This window comes from Peromyscus californicus, unplaced genomic scaffold (assembly GCF_007827085.1).
Source record: "Peromyscus californicus insignis strain IS unplaced genomic scaffold, ASM782708v3 Scaffold_14__1_contigs__length_90479793_seg_2, whole genome shotgun sequence".
Classification (NCBI taxonomy): Eukaryota; Metazoa; Chordata; class Mammalia; order Rodentia; family Cricetidae; genus Peromyscus; species Peromyscus californicus.
This window is the reverse complement of record NW_026294436.1, coordinates 48,433,898-48,456,156: the sequence shown is the minus strand read 5'-3', so window position 1 is coordinate 48,456,156 and position 22,259 is coordinate 48,433,898. Positions and strand designations below refer to the sequence as shown.

Sequence of the window (22,259 nt, the reverse complement as noted above, 5' to 3'; positions counted from 1 at the left end):
ATATGAGTAGATAATCAAAAGTTACCTGATGTTTGAGAAAACTCAGTGACTAAAAGAGGCGATTTAAAGTAAATCAAGAAAACAATTTTCTATCAAAATGTCATTCAAAGTCCAGATGAGGATTTATTCCCCACAAAGGTGGTGAGGAAAGGGATTACAAAAGGAAGCATAAGTAAAATGAGCATGGCTCTTCAGTCAACTATTTTACTAAGTCACAGACCATATTTTAATTTTAAACTTTAATACCAAACACTAAAACCCTTAAACGGGTTGCTGCACATGATATAAATGCTATAAACTCAACAAAGAAAAACAGAGATGCAGTGTTCACATAAAAACTGGCCTGCAAGAGTTCATTGCAGGAAAATTCAAAATAGCTAAATAGAAGCAACCCGAGGCTGGGCGGTGGTGGCACACGCCTTTAATCCCAGCACTCGGGAGGCAGAGCCAGGCAGATTTCTGTGAGTTCGAGGCCAGCCTGGGCTACCAAGTGAGTTCCAGGAGAGGCGCAAAGCTACACAGAGAAACCCTGTCTCGAAAAACCAAAAAAAAAAAAAAAAGAAGCAACCCGAAAGGTACCAATTAATGAATGAACAAACAAGATGTGACATAGTCATACAGTGGTATATCACTCAGCCAAAGCATCATACCAGCCGGAAACAATATCATATGTTGTATGATCTCCTTTATGTAAATGGCACAATGGGGAAATCTGTATACAGAAAGCTGATGTGTGGGTACCAGAGTCCATAAGGAAGGGGCGTGAGTAGCTGCTTTGTGGGCAAAGGATGACTATCTACTTGAAAACACTGTGGAACTAGACATCGATGATGGTTGCAAAGCATTGTTAGTGAATTTCATGCCACTAAATTATATACTTGGCAATGGTTAAAAGGGCAAATATTACATATACATTTGGCCATGATAAAAGATTGAAAAAGTGTAGTTAATAGAAGGAGGATATTAGAAGTAGCAGAGGGAAATTGAGGAGAAATAACAGCCCTCCAAACTGTTGGTCATAAAATAGGTGATTGGGACAATATCTCTGTCACATGCAGCAGGAAATAAAAGCCCGATCATTAGAGATGGCTCAGTGGGTGAAGCACCCTTGCCCTCAAGCCTAATGACCTGAGTTCTATTGCAAGGGCCCATATGGTTAGAAAGAGTGAACCAACTTCTACAATCTACTTTCTGCCCCCCACACATGCTCTCTCTCTCTCTCTCTCTCTCTCTCTCTCTCTCTCTCTCTCTCTCTCTCTCTCTCTCTCTCTCTCTCACACACACACACACACACACACACACACAATGTAAAATTTATTAAAAAGAAAGAAAGGAATGGCTCCACCAAGGGAGTTGTTGTAGCACAGAAAATTGTATTTTAGTTAAATTGGGATTTATTGGATCAAGAATAAATAGATAAGACCAATCCACCTTGTGGTGGTATCGTGTTCCCCAAAATATTGTGTACCTTAATAAACTTACCTGGGGTCAGAGAACAGAAAAGCTACAAGATACTTAGGCTAGAAAATGTTAGCACACGCCTTTAATCCTAGCATTCCAGAGACAGAAATCCTCCTGGATCTCTGTGAGTTCAAGGCCGCATTGGAAACAGCCAGGCATGGTGACTCACACCTTTAATCCCAGAAAGCAGCCTTTAATCCCAGGGAGTGGTGGTAGAAAGCAGAAAGGTTTATAAGGCGTGAGGACCAGAAACTAGAAGCATTTGGCTGGTTAAGCATTTGCCTGGTTAAGCATTTGCCTGGTTAAGCATTTGGGCTGGTTAAGCATTCAGGCTTCTAGCAGCAGTTCAGCTGAGAGCCATTGAGATGAGGACACAGACGCTTCCAGTCTGAGGAAACAGGATCAGCTGAGGAATTGGCAAGGTGAGATAGCTGTGGCTTGTTCTGGTACTCTGACCTTCCAGCATTTACCCCAATAACTGGCCTCGGATTTGATCTTATTAATAAGAACTGTTAAGATTCATGCTACACCACGTGGTTTTGGAAATATAAGTGGAAGCTGATTGTTAGATACAGGTGTGGTTTCCAGATGAGGCAGCTAAAATGTTTAGAAGTGGTTGCCTTTGGCATCTAGCTCCTAGATCCATCATTGTTTCTAAGACAAGGAACTGAAGAAAGACAGGATCTGTAAATGTCTGCAATAAAAAGGGAGAAGGTAGAAATTCAATCAGGATTCCCTAACTTTAGTAGCAAAGCTACTTTTCTCTGGGCCTTTTCTTCCTTGGATAGATTTTCCACAAGAGTGGAGCATATCCTGTCAAAGTTCTCAAAATCCTGATGGTCAAAAAGACAAAACTGTGATTGATACCCATCTGAAAGGACTGTGTGCAGTTTAACAACCTGCCTTCTTTTTCTCTTGGCTAATCCTAACCAATGCCCTGCTAACAATCTAGACAGTCACACCTACTATGCTAGATTCTGTACAGCAAATAGAGAGAAATTACCATCAGCTTTCATTGCAAGCATAAGCACTCAGAGTTATATAAGTTACATCCACATGCTCATGAGAAAGAATAATCAAAGAGCATGAATGGCAAGAACTGTAATGCATATACCCTTATGGCCTTCCTTGTAAACAACTGGTCCCCAGCTTCAATGATCTAAGCTAGGAAGTATTTCTTTATCAGGTCCAATATAGAAATTTCCACCATCGCCAATCCTTTGGATCATAACACAGGAGTGTTCCTTAAGATCTTGACAGTCAACAGAATCAAGAAGCTTGATAGGCTGAATCAAGGAGCAGAACACCCAAGGGATAAGAGCACATCTCCCTAGAACTAGGTGGGTTCTGTTACCTGCTTCTAGATTCTGGGCTGTAGGACTCCTAAAATGGAATGTTCCAGGATAGTGTCACACAGAAGTGTGGGTGAAAATAGTTCAAGGACACCCAAAGAAGAAACAGATTTATTTTGTCTCCCCTTCTCTCACTGAGGCCTTTCCTCTCAGCACCCCAATTCGACTATGGCCTTGGGTAACTTCACAGAGACTCGGGGAGGACAGAGACAGAGAAATAGCACAGAAAGGGTAGAAAGAAAGAGAGCAGGCCTTGGGATCTTTCTAGAGGGTGCATTTGGAGTCTAACCTCTACCACCAACACCTGCCACAGCAAATACCAAAATCATCTGTCTAGGATAATAATCCCTCATCTTGGTAACAAGAAATATCTTATGACCAAGCCACTAGTGCACAAGGCTATAGACTGATAAAGCAGTTTATCTTAAAAAAAAACACAACTATATCCCACACACTGATGAACAGTTCCTATCTTCATACAAACACACACCATCCATCTCATCTCCTTTTATGTCCCTGTAATTGCACTTAACTCAGCCAGAAAAATTACTCAAGACAAAAATCGAAATACTCAACTAGCTAATGTGTCAAAGAAGGTGTAGGGGGAGATGCATAAACTGTAACAATATCTTGGAAATGGGAAGCACAAAAGAAAACTTCACATTTCACTCATAGTCATTTAAAGCATTTAGCATAGGAAAATTGGAGCTTTCCAATAGTTTGAAATTCTTTAAAACATCAGACCTGAGCTGAACACTAATAGGAGATGCCTACAAGTCTCTGCCCATCACTGTCCCACTCCTCCATAGAGGCATTTGCTACCTACCAATTCCTACCTGGATTAGGAAATACAAACTAAAGTTGAATCATTATTATCTCAAGCAGTCCCCTAGGAAGTCCCCCACATTATCAGTTGTCCCTACAGCACCTGTGACAAAGACAGTGTTTGTTTACTTTCATTTCACAAGGAAACTGAACCTCAACAGCAGAGCCCAGGATCTGTGTACAGAGTTTTAAGACTCTGGGTCAGTGATTCTCAACCTTCCTAATATTGTGACCCTCTAATACAGTTCCTCATGTTGTGGTGACCCCAACAATAAAATTATTTTCATTGCTACTCCATAACTGTAATTTTGCTGTTGTTATGAATTGTAATGTAAGTATCTGTGTGGTCTTAGACAACTCCTGTGAAAGGGTCACTCATCCCCAAAGAGATCATGACACATAGGCTGAAAATCACTGAATGGTACCTTCCTACTTAAGAAGATCCAATGCAAACTTAATGTTGACTGTACAAAGCTAATGCACTTTCTCCCTTGTTTTCCAATTAGCCAAGTATCGATGTTCCATGTTTAGGTCTCCTGGCAGCAGAACTCTCACTCTTGTGTGCCCACGAAGATCCCTTAATCACACAACAAGCAATCACAGGGATGAATTACGTCCTCAAAATTGCAATGTATCAGAAGTGTAAGTACAGCTCATGATCTTCTGTTACTAAAAAAGTTGTTCTAATTATTTGACTTTTGAAGAAGCCTCTATGTCTACAATTTATTTGTAAACCCTACCCCAAGATATGTAGCCTTACTACTATCTAAAATATGACTTTAAAACTTAATTAAGCATTGTTGAGGAAGTTTTCTAATTAGTAAAAGCTGGTACTTTAAGATCTTTGCAGCTTCTAGATCTATTTATGTTTCTTGGAGTGGTGTTGAACATTGATGGAGGGGACAAGGATGGCAGATAATGTCAGGAAGAAAGAGGAAGGATAAATTATAGAAGTGAAGCATTTAGAGGAGGTATGTTCCCCCCAATGGTTGTTAAAGAGAAATATTCAAGGAGCTAGCAAAAGATAGACTGAGTGCCCAAACACCTAAAAGCCAGAATTTAGAACCTCATAACTCACAAGTAATGCAGAATGATTTTGTCTTATTAGGAAGAAAACTATCCTTAGATTATGTTATTTGACATTTTAGATTTTAAAATACAAGCTAATAAGGAGAATGAGTTCCAAATACTTTAGCTGTTCACCAGAACAAACCTGAAGCCTACTTCTAAGAATAAAAGCATTCCAGTATTCAACAAGGTAAATTTAAGAATGTCCAGCACCCAGTAAAACTTACAATGCAGCCAGGTACAGCAGTGTCCATCTGTCATCTCATCCTTTAGGAAGTTTATGGAAGAGGACTTTGAGGTCAAAACCAGACTGGCCTGTACAGTCAGATTCTGTCCCAAAGGAGAAACAAACAAGAAAAAAAAACAGTCATAAAAAGAAAGTAAGGGAGGCCCTAGATGACTGTGGCTTATAATAAATTTTGGTCTTACTCAATTACTAAGCAAGCCTCAATGAAACATTTCACTATTAAGATAAGAATTTATACTGTATCAAGCTGATAATAGAAACATAAATAAATAAATAAATAATTTAAAAAGATATAAATAAAAAGAAAACAAAATTTGAACTATTAAAAAAAACATATTTTGCTAAAGTAAAAAGGGGGAACTAGGGGCTCATCATTCCTCTCCACATTCTATTCTTTCCCTTGTTTTATATATTTAAAAATTTTTATTGGTGAATTCTGATGGATTAGCCACTGCAGATAAGCACTGGAGGGCTCCTGTTGCAAATCACCCTCTGGTGCGATGGAAGGATTTTTCTACTGGCACTTGGAGGGGACCCGATCTGGTGTTGTTGTGGGACCAGGGTTCTGTTTGTGTCTTTTCTCAGGACAATGAGGTTCCTCTTTGGGTTCCTGAGCACTGTGTGTGCCCTGTGGCTGCTGCTGAATCCCAACATGGCAGAGACCTATTGGGCCTTCGTGAAAAACTCTCCCCTTCTGATGCCAATGGGGATTGAAAGCACAATATGGCCAGCTTTGGCAAGCATTAATGTAAGCCTAGGAACTGTAACCATGCAGTTGGATTCTCCAGAAGAGCTGCCAGCTTAAGTTGTGCTGGGATCAAGAAAAATGGGCCTTGGTGGTTCGTGTTCCTGGAGTTGTGTCCATGCTAGTGGATGCTCACATGCTCCAGAAGAGAATTTGACATCGCTGCTGCCATTGTTGCTGTTATAGCAGTGGCGGCCACCGCTGCTACTGTTTCTAGGATTATCATTTCATAATTGGAGCTAGCACAGTGGAGACCCTGGCAGCAAAAGTAGCTACCATAGTTAGTTTATCTTTCATTCTATTGGGCATGATAAATTTAATTCAATAATTATATACATTTTGATTGGCTTTGAAAGTTATAAATTTATAAACTCAAGTTCCATTTGCTTTTGGGATACCATCTTACAAGGACTCCAATTTGCAGTAAGGCTCGTTAAGGAAGGGAATGGCTCAGTTGCCTTTAGCCTACTGGCTATGCGTGGGTTAGGACTTCTGTTTGTCTTTTCTGTGTCAAACACACAGATTGCAAGCCCAGCACCACTTTGAGATCTTTGGCAGCAGTTAACTCTGCAGCTCACACACGATTGAGCCTGTATGATAATGAGTATTCAGAGACGGGTAATTCCTGGGGGGCACTCACCAACCTAAGACAGAGTGCCTGTGAGGCCTGGGCAGGTGTTTCCATGACAGGTAAAGTGACCTGCTGACGTCCCACACAACCTAAGTCAGAAGCTCATTTTTTAGTAAAAGGGGGGGCCTGTAGGGCCCTGGCTCCCGTTTTGGGTAGCTCTTACCTTGCTTGCTGGCCTTGACCTTGATGTCCTCCCTATACTAACTCCCTGCCATTTTCCACCCTCCTGAATGCTTAAGAGAAGTTCCTTGTCTGTGTATCCTGCATATTGGACGTCAACAGCTTAGATGCAAGATTGTAAAACATCGGTAGCAAACTTCTGCCCTCCAGGGTTCTCCCATTGTGCTATAAGCCTGTATTTAAGGCCTCCTCCCTCCTTCAATAAATGGCATTTGGCATTCTGCTGAGGTGAATGACCAAATAAATAAACAAACAAACAAACAAATAAATAAGAAAGTAAAATACAACCCACTATGAGGATAAAAATCAGCCAAAACTTATCAAAAAGTGCAATGGATAATATAACTAGTAGAGAGGGTCATTAAAAACAATTATCACAACTATATTTTACTTATTTAAAAACTTTTTAAAAATGTCATCATGGTAAGTAAAGATACAGAAATTTTGAAAAGACCCATAATGTCCCACTACTCAGGAGATTGAGGCAAGAGGATCATGAGTTTGATGTCACATTGGGTTGCATAATCCAAGTGGGAAGAAAAGAAAGAGAGAAAGGGGAAGGGAGGGTGGGTAGGAAAAAGAGAGGAAGAGAGGAGAGAGAAATCCATGAACTTATACTGAATTTGTAGAGGACAATAGACTATGTGAAATGAAAAACACTTGGGCAGGAATTAACAGCAATTAAACACTGAAGAATAAATGGTCTGTGAGACTACAGCAGTAGTAATTATCAATGGTTAGACAGAAATAAGAAAGACTGAACAATGAACAATGACTAAATGATATAAATTTCATAAAAGTTACAACTTATAGACCTAAAAAGTTGAGTAAAGTACAAAAAATATAAAGGAAGTACAATAAAGACACATTTAAATTAAATTATTTATCACCAGAGATAAAGAGAAAATGTTAAATTTGAAACCAGAGGAAAGATTTATTTATGTATAATAGATTTCTCATCAGAAACAATGGAAGTCTGAGGCAATTAAACAGAGAAAGAAAAATTATCATCTTATTGTTCTCTTACCACCAAAAACACCTTTCAAAAGAAAATTCATTGAAGATATTTTTCAGATACGCAAACATTCTTTCCCAACAGATCTACATTTTAAGAAATGTTGTAGGAAACCCATCGAGAAAACACAGCCAAATAATGTGAAATTTTCAAATTTTCCCCTAAATGAAGGAATAAACTACTAGAAATTGAAGCCATGTAAATAAATATTTAACATAACACATATTTTTCCCTTATTTAAATTTCTTTGAATGATAATTATTTAAGACAAGGATGAAAGTAATATAAAAGCAGAGTGAATAAGAATAAATAAATTAAAATTTGAAGGGAAGAAACATACCAATACTTTTTAAAGATTTTTCTACTGTGCACAAAATCATGGAAAAATCCTATGAAAGTAAACTGTATTATGATCAAATGTATCATATAAAACTTAACACAGCAATTATGATAATGTAGAGTTACATATAACTAACTAGAATGGAGATAAAGTCAATTCATAAGATATCTTTAATCCAAATGAAGTCCATAAGATGAAGAATAAAAAGAAACCAGGTGAGAAAGACAGAAAACTCCAATTAACTCCAATATAATAAATAAAAATGTTCAAAATACCCCAATATTAAAGGCAGAGGTTGTTGGATCATACAAAATGTAAGATCCAACTATATATGGCCTATAAGAAACCTGTTTAACTAGGAAGACACAAACAATAGTTAGAGAATAACAAAAACACTAATAGTAATCAAAAGAAAATAGATTATGGGCTATATTAATATAAAAAGTTGAATTTCAGAGCAAGAAAATGTTTCTGAGGGGAAAGGGCTATTTTGTAATGATGAAGTGGTAGAACAGCTAACAGACATAATAATCCCCAACACTCCGGTGTCTAAAAAAAAAAGTATCATCATAAAAATTAGAAATAAACTTACCAAAAATGTAAGTGAAAGAACAAAGAGAAAGATCCACAATTAGTCAGAGAATTCGAAAGTCTTCTGTCAGCAGCGTGTAATCACACAGAAAATCATTAAAGATCTAGACTTTAACCAGCATGAACTAACCATCATTTACAGAATCCTGCACCAGCAACAGAAAAACGAGCCATGAAATAGATACTTTAAGCTAAAAAAAAAATAATTTTCTGACAAAATGGTGCTAAATTAGAAATCAAAATAATAAATATCTGGAAACCTCAAAGCATTTGGAAGCAAAATAACATGCTCCCAAATAGCCTGCCGATCAAATAAAAAAGATACAGGAAATATATTTTGAACCGAATGGAAGTGAAAAATCTAATGTGCAGATAAAGGAGTACTAAGAGGGAAAATTCACAGGTTTATTTGCCTGTTTTAGAACGGAGAAAAGGTCTCAATCCTGAGCAGCCTTCATCTCACACAGCTAGAGAAAGAACAAATGAAGCTAAAGCAAGCAGGAAGCGGGAATCAACAGAGATAAAAAAGGAAATAAGGGCACCAGAAAACAGGACAAAAGCAAGGAAGGAGGAGTGACAGACTGTTTGGGATGATCAAGGGGACAAGAAGATAGATATCTCAAATTGCCAGAGTTAAACATGGCTTCACTTAAGTACTTTATAAATTTTGGACCCATGCCACCTTAACCTTTTATGAGAATAGGCCATGAGCAGAGTGTTAAGTAACCAGAATATTGTAGGCATCCCAGGATTGAGTAGGAAACTGGAAATAACAAGGTCTTATGTTAAAATAGTAATCAAGCGAAAACCTTATATACTTTTCCTTAACACAGCTAACTTTGTAAAACGCAAATCTAGCATGGCAAGTGACAGAGAGACCAATAACCCCAAGGAGATAACTTCTGACTTTGAATTACTATCCAAGACCATGCAAGGAGACAGAAACAAAATTGCCCAGGTATACTCTATGTAGTTTGTTTTAAATGCATCATTACCCTTAGTGGTAACTTATCTCCTCAAAGTTGGTGTTTTGAATAACTCAATTTTCCTTTTCTTTATTCAGAAAGACAAATGACTAAATGATTCACAGAGTATATGGTTTCCTAAGTTTCATGCCACTTAGGAATTATGTCTACTATCTTCAAATATAGCACTTTAAAATATACTACTTGTTATAAAATGTAAATTATATAGATGCTTCTTAGTGATAATATGTGAGTAACTTCCAAATTTTTTGTTGTTGTTGTTGTTTGTGACAGGGTTTCTTTGTGTAGTTTTGGTGCCTGTCCTGGATTTCGCTTTGCAGACTAGGCTGGCCTTGAACTCACAGAGATCTGCCTGGCTCTGCCTCCTGAATGCTCGGATTAAAGGTGTGCACCACTGCCACCCGGACAACTTTCAAATTTTTTGACAAAATTAATGGAGTCAACAATTAAGTCTTTTCTAAAATGTGATTAATTTCCCCCAACAAATATCAGAATGACCTTTAACTTTGATTTTATTTTAAAAAAATTCTATGAAGTTTTACAAAAAGGGCTGGGCATAGTTATATGTGCCTATAATTCTTCTAGCACTCAAGAAGCGGAAACATTGGAGTGGCAAATTCAAGGCCAGTCTGATATGTATAGAGATACCATCTTAAGGGGGGAAAAACTATTTACATGATGCGCTGATAAGTCTTAGTATTAAGCAAATAATTTTTACCCTATCCTAATCCTAGAGAAACCATTAAGATCTATAACTCTATATTATTGTTTCATTCTTCATGTTTCATACTTTTTACCTAGAGCTTTGTAAGTCTCCCCAGCACTGGGCCCAAGTTGGGCTGTCAAGTGGATTAACTTTCAGACATATAAACTGATCCAACAGCTCAGCACAAGTTCTGGGAAGGACCTTCAGGTTAGCCTACCTCTTAGGATAAGAAGCTCTAGGGTGTTCTTTCTTCTAGACTTGAAATATAGAGCAGTGATTCTTTTCCAATGGCTGATATGGTTAAAATTGTGGAAGGCACCGGGCGGTGGTGGCGCACGCCTTTAATCCCAGCACTCGGGAGGCAGAGCCAGGCGGATCTCTGTGAGTTCGAGGCCAGCCTGGTCTCCAAAGCGAGTTCCAGGAAAGGCGCAAAGCTACACAGAGAAACCCTGTCTCGAAAAACCAAAAAAAAAAAAAAAAAAAAAAATTGTGGAAGGCTAAGGACATGCCAAAGCAATGTACCTAAATGATTACTGTGATCAAAGGATACCATATGGATATTTGCAATACATATATACCTGATGGTGCCTCTTTACAAAGACAAGGGTTTTTTGTTTGTTTGTTTTTTGTTTTTGTTTTTGTTTTTTACACTCATAACCTCAAAACTCGCAAGGCTGGTTGAATATAAATATTTCCATTTCCATAAGGAAACTGGGAATCTCTGTAAGCTTGTAAGCAAACCCTTCTTCATCCACACACTCTCCTGTCCAGTCCAATACTAGGGCATAGATCTCTGAGCACCATGATTGAGCTACTGAATCTGGGACTAGCAGCCTTCTTGTAACCTTTCCCCAGTGGCTCTTGAGACTTACTATCAACATATCTCTCTGGGTTTGGTCCTCTCTCATCTGAGTTCAGTGTTTAGAGAGCTCCTTGGACTGGAGTGCCCTAGACCCAAGTGTTTGAATTTGTTATTCAGTTTCTTGTTAAACCACAGAAAGTTCAGAGTTAACAGGACATGGAAGGACAATGACTAGACAACAGAGATGTAGACCTCCAGAGTAGATCAAACAGGGTTGAGAGAGTCCAAGGTTCCAACAAGAATACCAACCTGTGGGTGGGAAGAATCCAAAGCTGTACTAAGGCACTCAAGAGACCACCACCAAGTTCAAAGGATGCAAACAGGGATGCAAGCAGTAAGGTTATTCACTAGGGAAGTTGGGTACAAAACAGTGTAGCTGAAAACTTCTGGCTACAAAACAGCACGGAAGTATGAAGACTGTATTTAACATGAAGACAGTTTGTAAATCAGGTCACTCCTCTTTTCTATAGGAACAGTTTGTGAGGACAAGACTGCATAAATAATTCACAGAGGATGAGGAACATATTAGTCACTAAAACAAGTTCATACAACACAAACTAATAATCTCAGAATAATTCATCTGTGACATGGGGTTCTCCACAAACATATTTTTAAATAGTTTTATTCTTGGAAAATTCCATACAGTGTATTGTGAGCACATTCATTCCTCCTCTCCCAACTCTTTCCAGATCCACCATCACCTCCCTACCCACCCAACCTTGTGTCCTGTTTGTGTCTGTTCCAATCCTAAGCATGGAGCTCACAGATATGCATCACCAATCCCCAGATTTTACATGAGTGCTGGCCATCCAAACTCAGGTCCACGTGCTTGCACACCAATCACTTTACAACTGAGCCATCTCCCCAGGCCCCACAAACTCTACTTTTTAATAGACCTACTATCATATCCACAGCTTTACAAAACAAAATCTTCTAATATCAGCTCTAGGTTTCACTGAGAACTGGTTTTTCTGTAATTTTAGGTATAACTTAGAGTAACCATTGTTGAGTAAACAAATATTTCAATGAAGAAATGATCACTTCCAGTGGTATTTTAAAATTCAATTTTTACAATTATATCTGGCTTTCTTCAAGTAGGACAAACTACAGCAACCCACTTACCTCTCCAAGCCACAGTAGTTCTTTGGTTTTCTCCCACAGCTTTCCAATATTATCATCCTTCAATGATCTGCCAAGTATGTGCAGGCTAGGGATGGAGGGCTGGGTGCAATCCACCCTGTCTCAGACCTCAGACATGCCTTAGTGAGCAAAAGGAAAAGTAATTCATCTCTTCATTAAAAAAAAAAAATGAGTGTTTTGTCTACCTGAATGTATATGCATCCTATGCCTATCTGGTGTCTGTGAAGGTCGGAAGAGGGTATCCTATCCACTGGAACTGGAGTTATAGGTAGTGGTGAGGAGAGAGCCCAGGTCCTTTGCAAGAGTATCAAGTGCTCATAACTCCTGAGTCATCTATCCAGCCTCAGTACTCCATCCCTTTAAAGGCAATAAGTAAAATCTTTTATTGGTAAGATTAGAGGCATTTTCCATTTGCATGGATGATGTGTTTTTCATACAAAGGCAAAAAAGAAATTGTGGCACCTTTCTCCTTTCTATTCCCAGCATCATTTATAGCCTGTGGATAGTCCTCAAACTTCAAAAGGAACTGTTTACATAGCAATTGTTGAACCTTAGTCATGGGCATATGAAACGTCTATGTTTGTTCACATCCATTCATCCTTTCTTCCTGTCTTTGTCTCTCTGTCTCTGTCACTGAAAAGAAAATGTATACATTCCCATCACCTTGACTCTCTCATCCTAGTTCCTCCAGCATCTTCTATGATCCACATTTATTTCTCACACTGTTGAAGATGTGGTAATATTTGGCACTGAAATTGTTTTAAGAGCAGAAGATAAGTTTCGTATAATAACACCTGGGTTTTGATTATCATTACACTAACACTACCACAGACACACTTTCTATCATTTTTTAGCAGAAAAGCAGTTTCCATAGTTCACAAATGTCTTGTGTTTCTACATGGTCCAGAACTCCCCACCCACCTACTTCCCTGCCTTGAAACAGCTAAGCTGTGGTGTCTTGCTTACACTGGTGGTCACAAATGTCCTTTTGATTTCAGAGTGTGGGACAAACATTACTGCCCCACTTGCTGAGTGACTTCGTGTGGACCCTCCTGAGGAAGCTTTTCTCATCTAATAAGGAATCAGCACTTGAGGCTGCATTCTTACTGAATCTGACTTTGGAGTATCATGCTCAGAAGATCACCACGGTAATGTAGTTGACAACAAGCTAAGAACAGAGTGTGCTCTCAAAAGTCCACTTTTCAGCTTTATTTTCTATTTCTTTACATCCCTGTCTCTTGCTATTGTTCCTTGAGTCACTTTAATCAGATGAAGCTTTTGTGAAATGCTTCAAACAGGGAAACTTGTAGGGACTGTTACAATGAATTACACTTACCAATTGTAGACAAATTTCTAAACAGTCTTACTAAATAAGAAATGGTAGAGGAAAGTATTCCTGATATCAAACTCTGGGTTCCCCTTGTACCTTACCTTACAGGTAAACAAACAGAGAGGCAGAGGGGGTGGGAGAGGGAGACTGCTGCATTTGGGAGTTAGGTTTCTAACATGACATTTGGGGGACATCCTCAGACCATGACACCCTGTCTTTCTCTTCCTTTCTATGTCATCGTTTTCCAGCTAAGTGGTTAGAGTTTCAGTTAGATGCTTCAGGTATCCAGCTTGTTTTCCCATTGAGCTTCCCCATATCATGGCAATTCTATGCACATGAAGCACTGTGAACATTACATGTAACTGGGGCTACAAGAACCATGCAAGCCTCACGTATTACAAGGATTTCCTGTACTCCATTGTCCCATTGGAATTGAATTATAAAACCCAATATCAAAAGCGGAAAACTTCAAGATGAAAAATCCAAGCTTGAGACAAGAGTGAAAGTATCTGCTAACAATGGATCTTCAACATACAGATCATTAGGTCACAGACCCATGAATACAGTCCTAAAAGTGATGGACATAGGGGACTCATAGTTTCCTCTCCTGACACAATCATGCGCTGTGAAAGAAGGTAGATTAAGAGGAGTCGTTCAAATTCAGAGAGCAGGCAAGGAAAAGGACCACCTCATAGAGAGTTCTCAGTGCTGCTGCAGGCAAGAGCATTCCACAGACCAAACACAACCTGAGGGAAATGAGAGGTCCATAGTCATCTCCTTAACTAAACAGAGTTCTCCAACAGAATAGGAAAGAACACTCAGAGAGCCTAGAAGAAACCATAACATGTCACTGGAGGCAGGCAGGAAGGCCAAAAAGGAAATTGGAGTTATGTATAAAACTAACTTCTACTACAGCAAATCACTAACCAACGAGAAACTGAACAGAAAAACTGTTCAGCAATTTATCACCTCAACTCAGCTACTTTTTAAAGCCATTTTCCCCTATATCCATAACTATATGACTTTATTCCTGACCTTAAATATTTTGCATTGTAATAATATAAATATACTTTCTGCTATTGCTTATTTGTATGCTAATTGCTACATTGGTCATTTCAATAAAGGTTGAATTCCTATAACCAAGAAATGGCTCGGCTTAAAGGTGAACAAGGAACATGATGCTTCTGTTGACCTATGAAATTCTTTTTCCAGGTGTCTAAAATTGTGGATGACATTTATGAACAACTCACTGGGAATTTTTCCCACCCGATGAACATTGTCTTGTTGCAGGTTATCAGCCTGCTGACAAGAGCCTTCCCTAAGAAGGTGATCTTTCAGCTCATGGAGTTTCCAGTCCCTGCAGACAAGTAAGGCTTCCTGCATCTTGCCCCTCTGTACACACTTGTCCACACACTCCAAAGTCATATGGCCTAAGCTCAAGCTTCCTTTATTGTAGTCATACATAATTTATTTTTCTAAAAAGAAATTCTTTTTTTTTTTGAATCAGCTGTGTTGGCTGTAAGATTTAAGTATGATCATGTATTATGTGTAACTTTGTGTAATGCTTAGCACACAGTAGGACCTCAAGATTTTATCAATATCACTGTGGGGGAGGGGGTTAAATTATATTCTGTTACAAATCTTACCAAGACAAACTTGCTTCAAAAAGATAATGATTTTTTTGTTTTTGTCCATTGTTAATTTACTCATTTTTTTCCTTGACCAAAACCTCCCAGACATAGAGGTTTTCTTATTCATAAAGGACAGACTTAAGCTATTAATACCCACTGTAAGTAAATTGGTTGCAACTCTTTGGGTTTGGTCCCAGGTTTTGGCACCAACAATGTAAGTAAATTTGTTGCAACAACTCTGGGGAACGGTGTCCTGCTGTGGGATGTTCTGTATGTTAAATGTGTTGCTCTGATTGGTTAATAAATAAAACACTGATTGGCTAGTAGCCAGGCAGGAAGTATAGGTGGGACAAGGAAAGAGGAAAATTCTGGGAAGTGGAAGGCTGAGGCAGAGAGACACTGTCAGCCACCACCATGAAAAGTGAGATGTAAGGTACTGGTAAGCCACGAGCCACGTGGCAACTTATAGATTATTAGAAATGGGTTAATTTAAGATATAAGAACAGTTTAGCAAGAAGCCTGCCATGGCCATACAGTTTGTAAGCAATATAAGTCTCTGCATGTTTACTTGGTTGGGTCTGAGCAACTGTGGGACTGGCAGGTGAGAGAGATTTGTCCTGACCATGGGCCAGGCAGGAAAACTCTAGCTATAGTGTCCTGACTACCTGGGGAGTCAGGCAACACCTTGAGCTACTTAGGACAGTTCTGATGGCTGGAACTGCAAGGAGACAGTTCAGCCCTGGAGGGCGAGTTATCCTGGACACCTTGAGCTGCTCAAAACAACAGCTCTGCCCTGAAGGTGTCCTGGACACCTGGAGCTGTTTAGCACAGCTCTGGTGGCTGGAACTGCAAGGAGTCATGCCTGAAACTGCTTCAGCAGGAAAGGGTATCCTGACTGTTCTGGAAAGTCAGGGTATACCTAGTATGATGGAGGATGGTCTCCCCACAGGATACAGCAATCCTGTTCCTCTCCTGGAGAGCCGCTACAGCTGAGCTTTGCTCAACTCCCATTTAAGGGGGCTTCCTAACAGAGCTCTGCTTCTCCAGCCTAAGATGTTGCTTCTTTGGCTTTACTCTGCAAAAGGGGAAAGCCCCTGCATAAAAGTAGCAATCTCCTCAGGTTCCAGAGAAAAGTGTTACCTTTTCAGCTTTCTCTGGCTCTGTCCACTGAGGGACATCTCCGCAAAGATCTTCTGTTCAGCTCCTCCTTGCTCTGTTCTTTCAGCTCTCCCTTGTTTTGTCCACTGAGGGACTTCTCAGTAAGGATCTTCTCTATGCCAGTGAATGAAGATCTTCACACCCAAAACTCTTTTGAGAAAGAGATTTACTTGGGAAGGAGTAGTCCAGGAGAGTAGCTGCCTCTACCAGGGTGGAGAAAATAGCCTTTTTTTTCTAACTGACTAGGCAGGGCGGTTTATACAGGATGTCTTGGGGGTAGAGGCAACCAGTGGTTGACTTGGGGCCTAGGGTTCTACTGTCCTGCTCTGTGATTGGTTGGTTTCATAAGTCAGTTGGCCAGGCGCAGAGATGGCTCTGATCTGACTGAGCCAAACTATGTGTCTTTCACTGGTCTTATCTGAGCCATCTTTCCCTAGTTCTAGGCTCCAGGGTCAGAGTGGGTTTCTTTAGCCAGCCTCTTTTCCCTACACCCACCAATAAAATAAAGACAAATTTTAAATTACCAAACTAAAGGCCAAAGAAATGGCTCAGTGGTTAAGCCCTGCACTTACAGAAGTCCAGAGTTAAATCCTGAGCTCTCACACTGGGTGACTTACAACCACCTGTAACTCTGGCTCCGGGGGATCCAGTGCCCTCTTCTGTCACCCATAAGTACCCACATGCATACATGTACACAACTAAGAACATAAAATAATATTTTTTTAAATTGCTAAAACTAATTGATAATTTTCTGCCCATTAACTGTTCATCTGAAACTCATGACCTAGGACCACAAGAAATCTTAAAGAACAAAACCCACTACTTTGAGTTTATGGGGCAGCACAACTCTAACAGGTGCATTAGAAGAGCTTAGAAAAAATTATACGGCTCTATTTCTACAGTTCATTCACTGGAGGGAAGAAGGTGTTGCTTCCCTTCTACTGGCTGTGACAAACTTAAAATAGCAAGTGGAACACATGGCTCTTAACACCTTTGTTTGCAGTGCGCTGCTACTGATGTGGCAAGCAGCAAGTGCCGATTCAAGAGTTGCAGCTCAAGTGCTGAAGACAATCTTGTCAATACTGAAAGGAAAGCCTGTGGAGATGGAGGAAACCCTGGTAGAAAGAAGACGTTTCTCCCTTGATGCTACCAACATGATGCCTGTGGCGGTAAATGACACTATGAGTGTTTCTACTCCCTGTTGTCTTCTTGACCATGAAAACTCCTATCTGCACTGATTAAGCCACACCTCCTTGGCACAGTCCTCTCCCGTGCATCCATCCATCCAAAACACATTCAATGTGTGCCACATCTTGATCACAGAGCATACATTCTGCCAAGATAAAGAGACAAGGACCGAATACTTACATTCAAGATAAACAAAAATAGATAGTAGTATGTGTGAGGGAAAGGAGGTGACAGGGATGGTTTAAGGTAAGTAGGACATGGCACACCTCCATACTGAAATGACTTAAACTCAGAATCCTGGGATGCTTCAAGATAGTACTTACATGCATATTGGAAAGACAGAGAGCAGAACAAATATCCTGTTGTCTTAGCTAAGGTTTCTATTGCTGTGAAGAGACACCATGATCATGGCATGATCATATAAAGAAAAACATTTAATTGAGGTGGTGGCTTACAGTTCAGAGGTTCAGTCCATTATCACCATAGTGGGGAGCATGGCAGCATGCAGGCAGACACAATGCTAGCTTTATCTTGATCAGAAGGCAACAGGAAGCAGACTGTGAGACTGGGAGTAGCTTTAGTAAAGGAGACCTCAAAGCCCACCCCCACAAGGCCACACCTCCTTATCCATTCCCTATGAGCTTGTGGGGGCCAATTACATTCAAACTACCACACCTGTCAGGATGTGACTGATATGGCAAGAAGGCCAAAGACTCTGAGGGAACTTCCCAAGGGCAAAACTCTACTTGACTGTAGAGAGATGGCCAGCAGCTAAGTCATATAAACTTTAGCAATCGAGTCCATGTCTGATATCATCTGTGTCTATCACATTTCTCCCATGGACCAGCATCACCACACTTGAGAGGAAACTGAGAGAAATGTAATGAAAAGGGGTGCCATTTTATTGATATGTTTATTGATATGAGGGGTTAGGATGTATGGATGTATGGTAGTGAGTATTGTAAGGGACACTATTCAGGGGTCAAGTGATTCAAGGAGCTTTTTAAAAAGACTGCTGACTAGTAAGACAATTCCTCATGGTTATATATAAGCCCTCCTTGAGGACCAGCTTCTTTTCCACAAATTTGGCAGCTAGAAGGGAACCATTAACAGTGCCTCAGAATCTCTTTATCAAGAATGCCTGGCCTAGTTCCTGCTTTACAACTAAACTAGTGAGTGTAGTTGAGTGAATGAACATGTAGGCTGACAGAGGCTGGGAAGATTTGCAGCTGTTCTTGCCCTCTGTATTTGGAGGGTGACAATTGCCTTTTTTTAACTCCATTTTCCTTCCCTAATAGGCATCTCAGGCCCTGTGCACATTTCTACCTGTGAAATCTTATAAGAAAGTGGTGGCCAAGCTCTTCCCCGAGTTCCTGATGGCCCTCATGCTTCAACTCTTCTACTGTAGTCAGCTTTTAAAAGACACGGCACAGAACAGATCTATGTATGGGAGTACTCTTTCAGGTTAAATGGGGAGGTGAGGGTCCAGCAACTCACTTGAGTTTATGTGGGACTTGCTATAAGCCTGTGTGAGGTTCTGCTCACATTTATTCCAGTTTTCTCTCTAAGGGTAGAGTGTCTTCAGAAAAGCAATCCTCCTGAGTACATGACTTATGTGCACTACATAAAAAGAGTTCCTAGCACAGAACACTCCCAGTTCACTCCCAGTGCACCTGATGTCAGGTCACTGAGATGAGGAAGAGGCAGAAAGGGCCATTAGATCCAAAACTAGATACATTCAAGCTCTGCCATTCCATATTCTCTAATAGTAACCTCTCAGAGTTACTGAATGTGTAAACCAGAACACTGTGCAGATATTCATTGTAAACTGAAAGTATGTCATAGTTTGATGTGAATACACTGTGGGTGAGAGCAGTATGACATCAGTCCTCCGTTTCAGGACAAAGGTCACAATTTCCTTTTGGACAAGAGAGGTAGTTTTCTTGCCATGAAAAGGAAGTCACAGTACAACTGGTCAGCTATTTTCTATGTCTGGTATGAACATCTAAGCCAAACAGAGCACAATTTATCTCACTAAAATACTTAATCCATTCATCGTCCTCTTAAAAAGATACACACCAAACCACCCCTAAAAAGATAGGAACCTATCCTGCTTATGTAGGACATCCCCCCAAAGAAAATTGATAGTTCTTCCAAGTCATTACATTTCTGGGTAAGAAAGCAAGCTGTTAACGTGATTCAACCTAAATTTTATGTGATACCACTTTATTTTGACTTTTGAAATCCATGCACTGTTCATCAGGGAAGATGAAAACATTTAACAATTACCATCCCCTAAAGTATCTTTCTCTCTGAAACTGTGTCCTTTCCAAGATAGAATGGAAAGTCAAGTTGTATGTACTCAGTTATGTGTAGGTCACTGTCCTAGAATGTCTGTTCTTTTCTGGGCCTTAGCTATGTACGAGATGGCCTGAAGGTTCTGCTGAATAGCTCTGGACTAAAAGAAGTGGATGACGCTCTAGAGAAAAAGAATTTCTGGGACCAGTTTTCTCAAGTCATGGATCACCAGTACGGGATCCACCTCATCGCAAAGTAAGAGCAGGGCACTCTGGGTAGACTCTTGCTCTCCATCGAATCATCTCCACCTTCCTTCAGGTGTCTCATGTGGGAACACATTTTTGAAGGCTTTCCTAATAGCCTACATTGCCACTCAATTTCTGATTTGTCTTTTGATTATTTGAAAGATTTATTCTGAGATAGCTTTCCTCTTCTTTTCCTCTTACTTAATGATACAGAGATACCCAGCATTACTCCCCTTACCAATACATCCATAACCATCTGCCAATACATTAGCCCCTCTTTCACGTACAAATAGCTTAAAGTAAATACAATGTTTTCCTTTCTGATATTAGCTGATCCCTGCTCTGTGGACATTCAAAAGTGCCAAATCTGTACTCAATAAGCCAAACAAATTCTTGAAAATATACTGGAACATTTTTTCCCGCATTAGAAATGTTTTTGGGGGGATTGTTTAATTTGTTTTTATTTAATAGTTCTGGTTATAGGGGTCAGATTTTCTGAACAACAATGGAAAAAAATCAAGAATACAGGGTCTTGGTGACATGAGACTTTGCAATTGTGTCTGACTCGGAGAATACTTTTTATGTAATCCCTGGGCTTTAGATGCTTCTAAAACTGGTACTGTGTGGGCATATGTACTTTGGAAACATATATTTTAAATGAAAACTATGTTTAGATTTTTTGAAATTGTCAAAGACAAAAGAAGTCATGTCGTATGACTTTGATCACCTCCAAATACATAGCATTCATTAATGAATATAACAAGTAAATGTTACAATTTTGGTTTGCTTTTCATCAACTTTGCCTATATAGATGTTTGGGGAAAGATGGTGTTCTAGGAAAAATCCCACAGATACATGAGCTCCTACCACATGATTGTGTAGGGAAATAAATTTCTATCCTTACATACTCCAAAAAACTAGACCTTTTTCAACTTCAAAATCAGGTGTTTTCATAGGTAGGAAATACAACGAAAATATAGACAGAGACCATTCAAATATGGTCCAATACAGGTGAAGATAATTTTCAGACTCTTCAAGTCCTCCATAAGACTATAAAACAAGGTCCATCATCTTGCTAGCCATCCAGCCTGGAGCCACTGACACCCACGTAAGCAGCACCCTCCCACATTGTACTAAAAAGGAGGTTAATATATCTTATGATAAAAATATGGTATGTTTGCACCCTACAAGTAGTCACCCTATTTTTTTTGGTGTTTTTTTTTAAATAAATTTATTCTTAAGCCTACAGCACCCGGTATTCCCAGGCAGTCTCCCATCCAAGTACTAACCAGGCCCGATCCTGATTAGCTTCCGAGATCAGACAAGATCGGGCACGTTCAGGGTGGTATGGCCATAGACCACCCTGTTTTTTAGTACTACTCAAAGTGTGGTCCACAGACTAACAGCAACATCACCTGGGAAGTAAAACTATATTTGTGAGTACTATGTGTTTTGAATGCACATTTATGGTTTTAGCAAAAGGACCTGAAGCTTGAAATGGAAACTTGTCATATGACCCTTCAATATCCTCCCTCTACCACTTGGATTCAGGATGGTTTATGAAGAAAACTCAAAGCCTGGCCACTCCCTAAGTGTTTCTGGAAAATGGTTTTAGTGACTCAGAACTCAATGGCCCTTCTCTCAAGTAACCTAAAGTTGTCCCAAAAGGAAGAGCACCATCCAAAGCCACAAAGCTGACCCATAGCCTGTGTGGTTACCTTGGATTGTTGTTTAGGTATACACTTCCTCTCTTTTTAGTCAAGGACTGATGGTGGCTAATGCCAAAATAAGGCTACTCTTAATGTGGAAAAAATAAGGGAAAAAAGAAAAGGAGGTGTGACAAAGAAAGAATTGCTGTAGAGATTCAGGCTTGTATAATTCCCCAGGGTCTATCTAGACTGTGAAGTGATGCTGCAGTTTACCTTAGACTAGGGAATCTTTTAGAACAACTTCCTTTCTAATCTGGGTAGTCAATAGTACATAGATAAGAACTGACTCTTTGTCAATGAAGGATATTTCCCTTCTTTGCTAATTTGGTGTCTTCTGCTCCTTTACAGAACTCTCAGTGAATGTAACTTTCCACAGTTTCCAGAGACCCTGCATTATGTCTACAAGGTTGCAGTAGAAGGCCCTAGAAGGTCAGAAGACAGTATCGTCACAATAATATTCTTTGCTGAAGTGAGTTTTGATAGTAGATTGTGACCAACTGACTTTTCATTCCCATACCTTGAATAAACTTAAATCAAAATTCCAGCATTTC

The 22,259-nt window shown here is 39.7% G+C and overlaps 1 protein-coding gene and 1 pseudogene across 1 annotated transcript in view; one reads left to right on the top strand and one right to left on the bottom strand.

The window, feature by feature from the left end:
- The window catches only part of Mroh9 (maestro heat like repeat family member 9), a 54,996-nt gene that overhangs the window by 15,365 nt on the left and 17,372 nt on the right, over positions 1-22,259 (top strand). The window contains exons 7-14 of the mRNA XM_052736505.1: positions 4,145-4,280; positions 9,289-9,413; positions 13,148-13,297; positions 14,692-14,846; positions 17,272-17,437; positions 18,755-18,900; positions 19,872-20,009; positions 22,057-22,177. Of these exons, the coding sequence (XP_052592465.1) occupies positions 4,145-4,280; positions 9,289-9,413; positions 13,148-13,297; positions 14,692-14,846; positions 17,272-17,437; positions 18,755-18,900; positions 19,872-20,009; positions 22,057-22,177 (1,137 nt within the window). The remainder of the gene's footprint in view (positions 1-4,144; positions 4,281-9,288; positions 9,414-13,147; positions 13,298-14,691; positions 14,847-17,271; positions 17,438-18,754; positions 18,901-19,871; positions 20,010-22,056; positions 22,178-22,259) is intronic.
- LOC128110195 (uncharacterized) lies at positions 21,240-21,358 on the bottom strand (annotated as a pseudogene).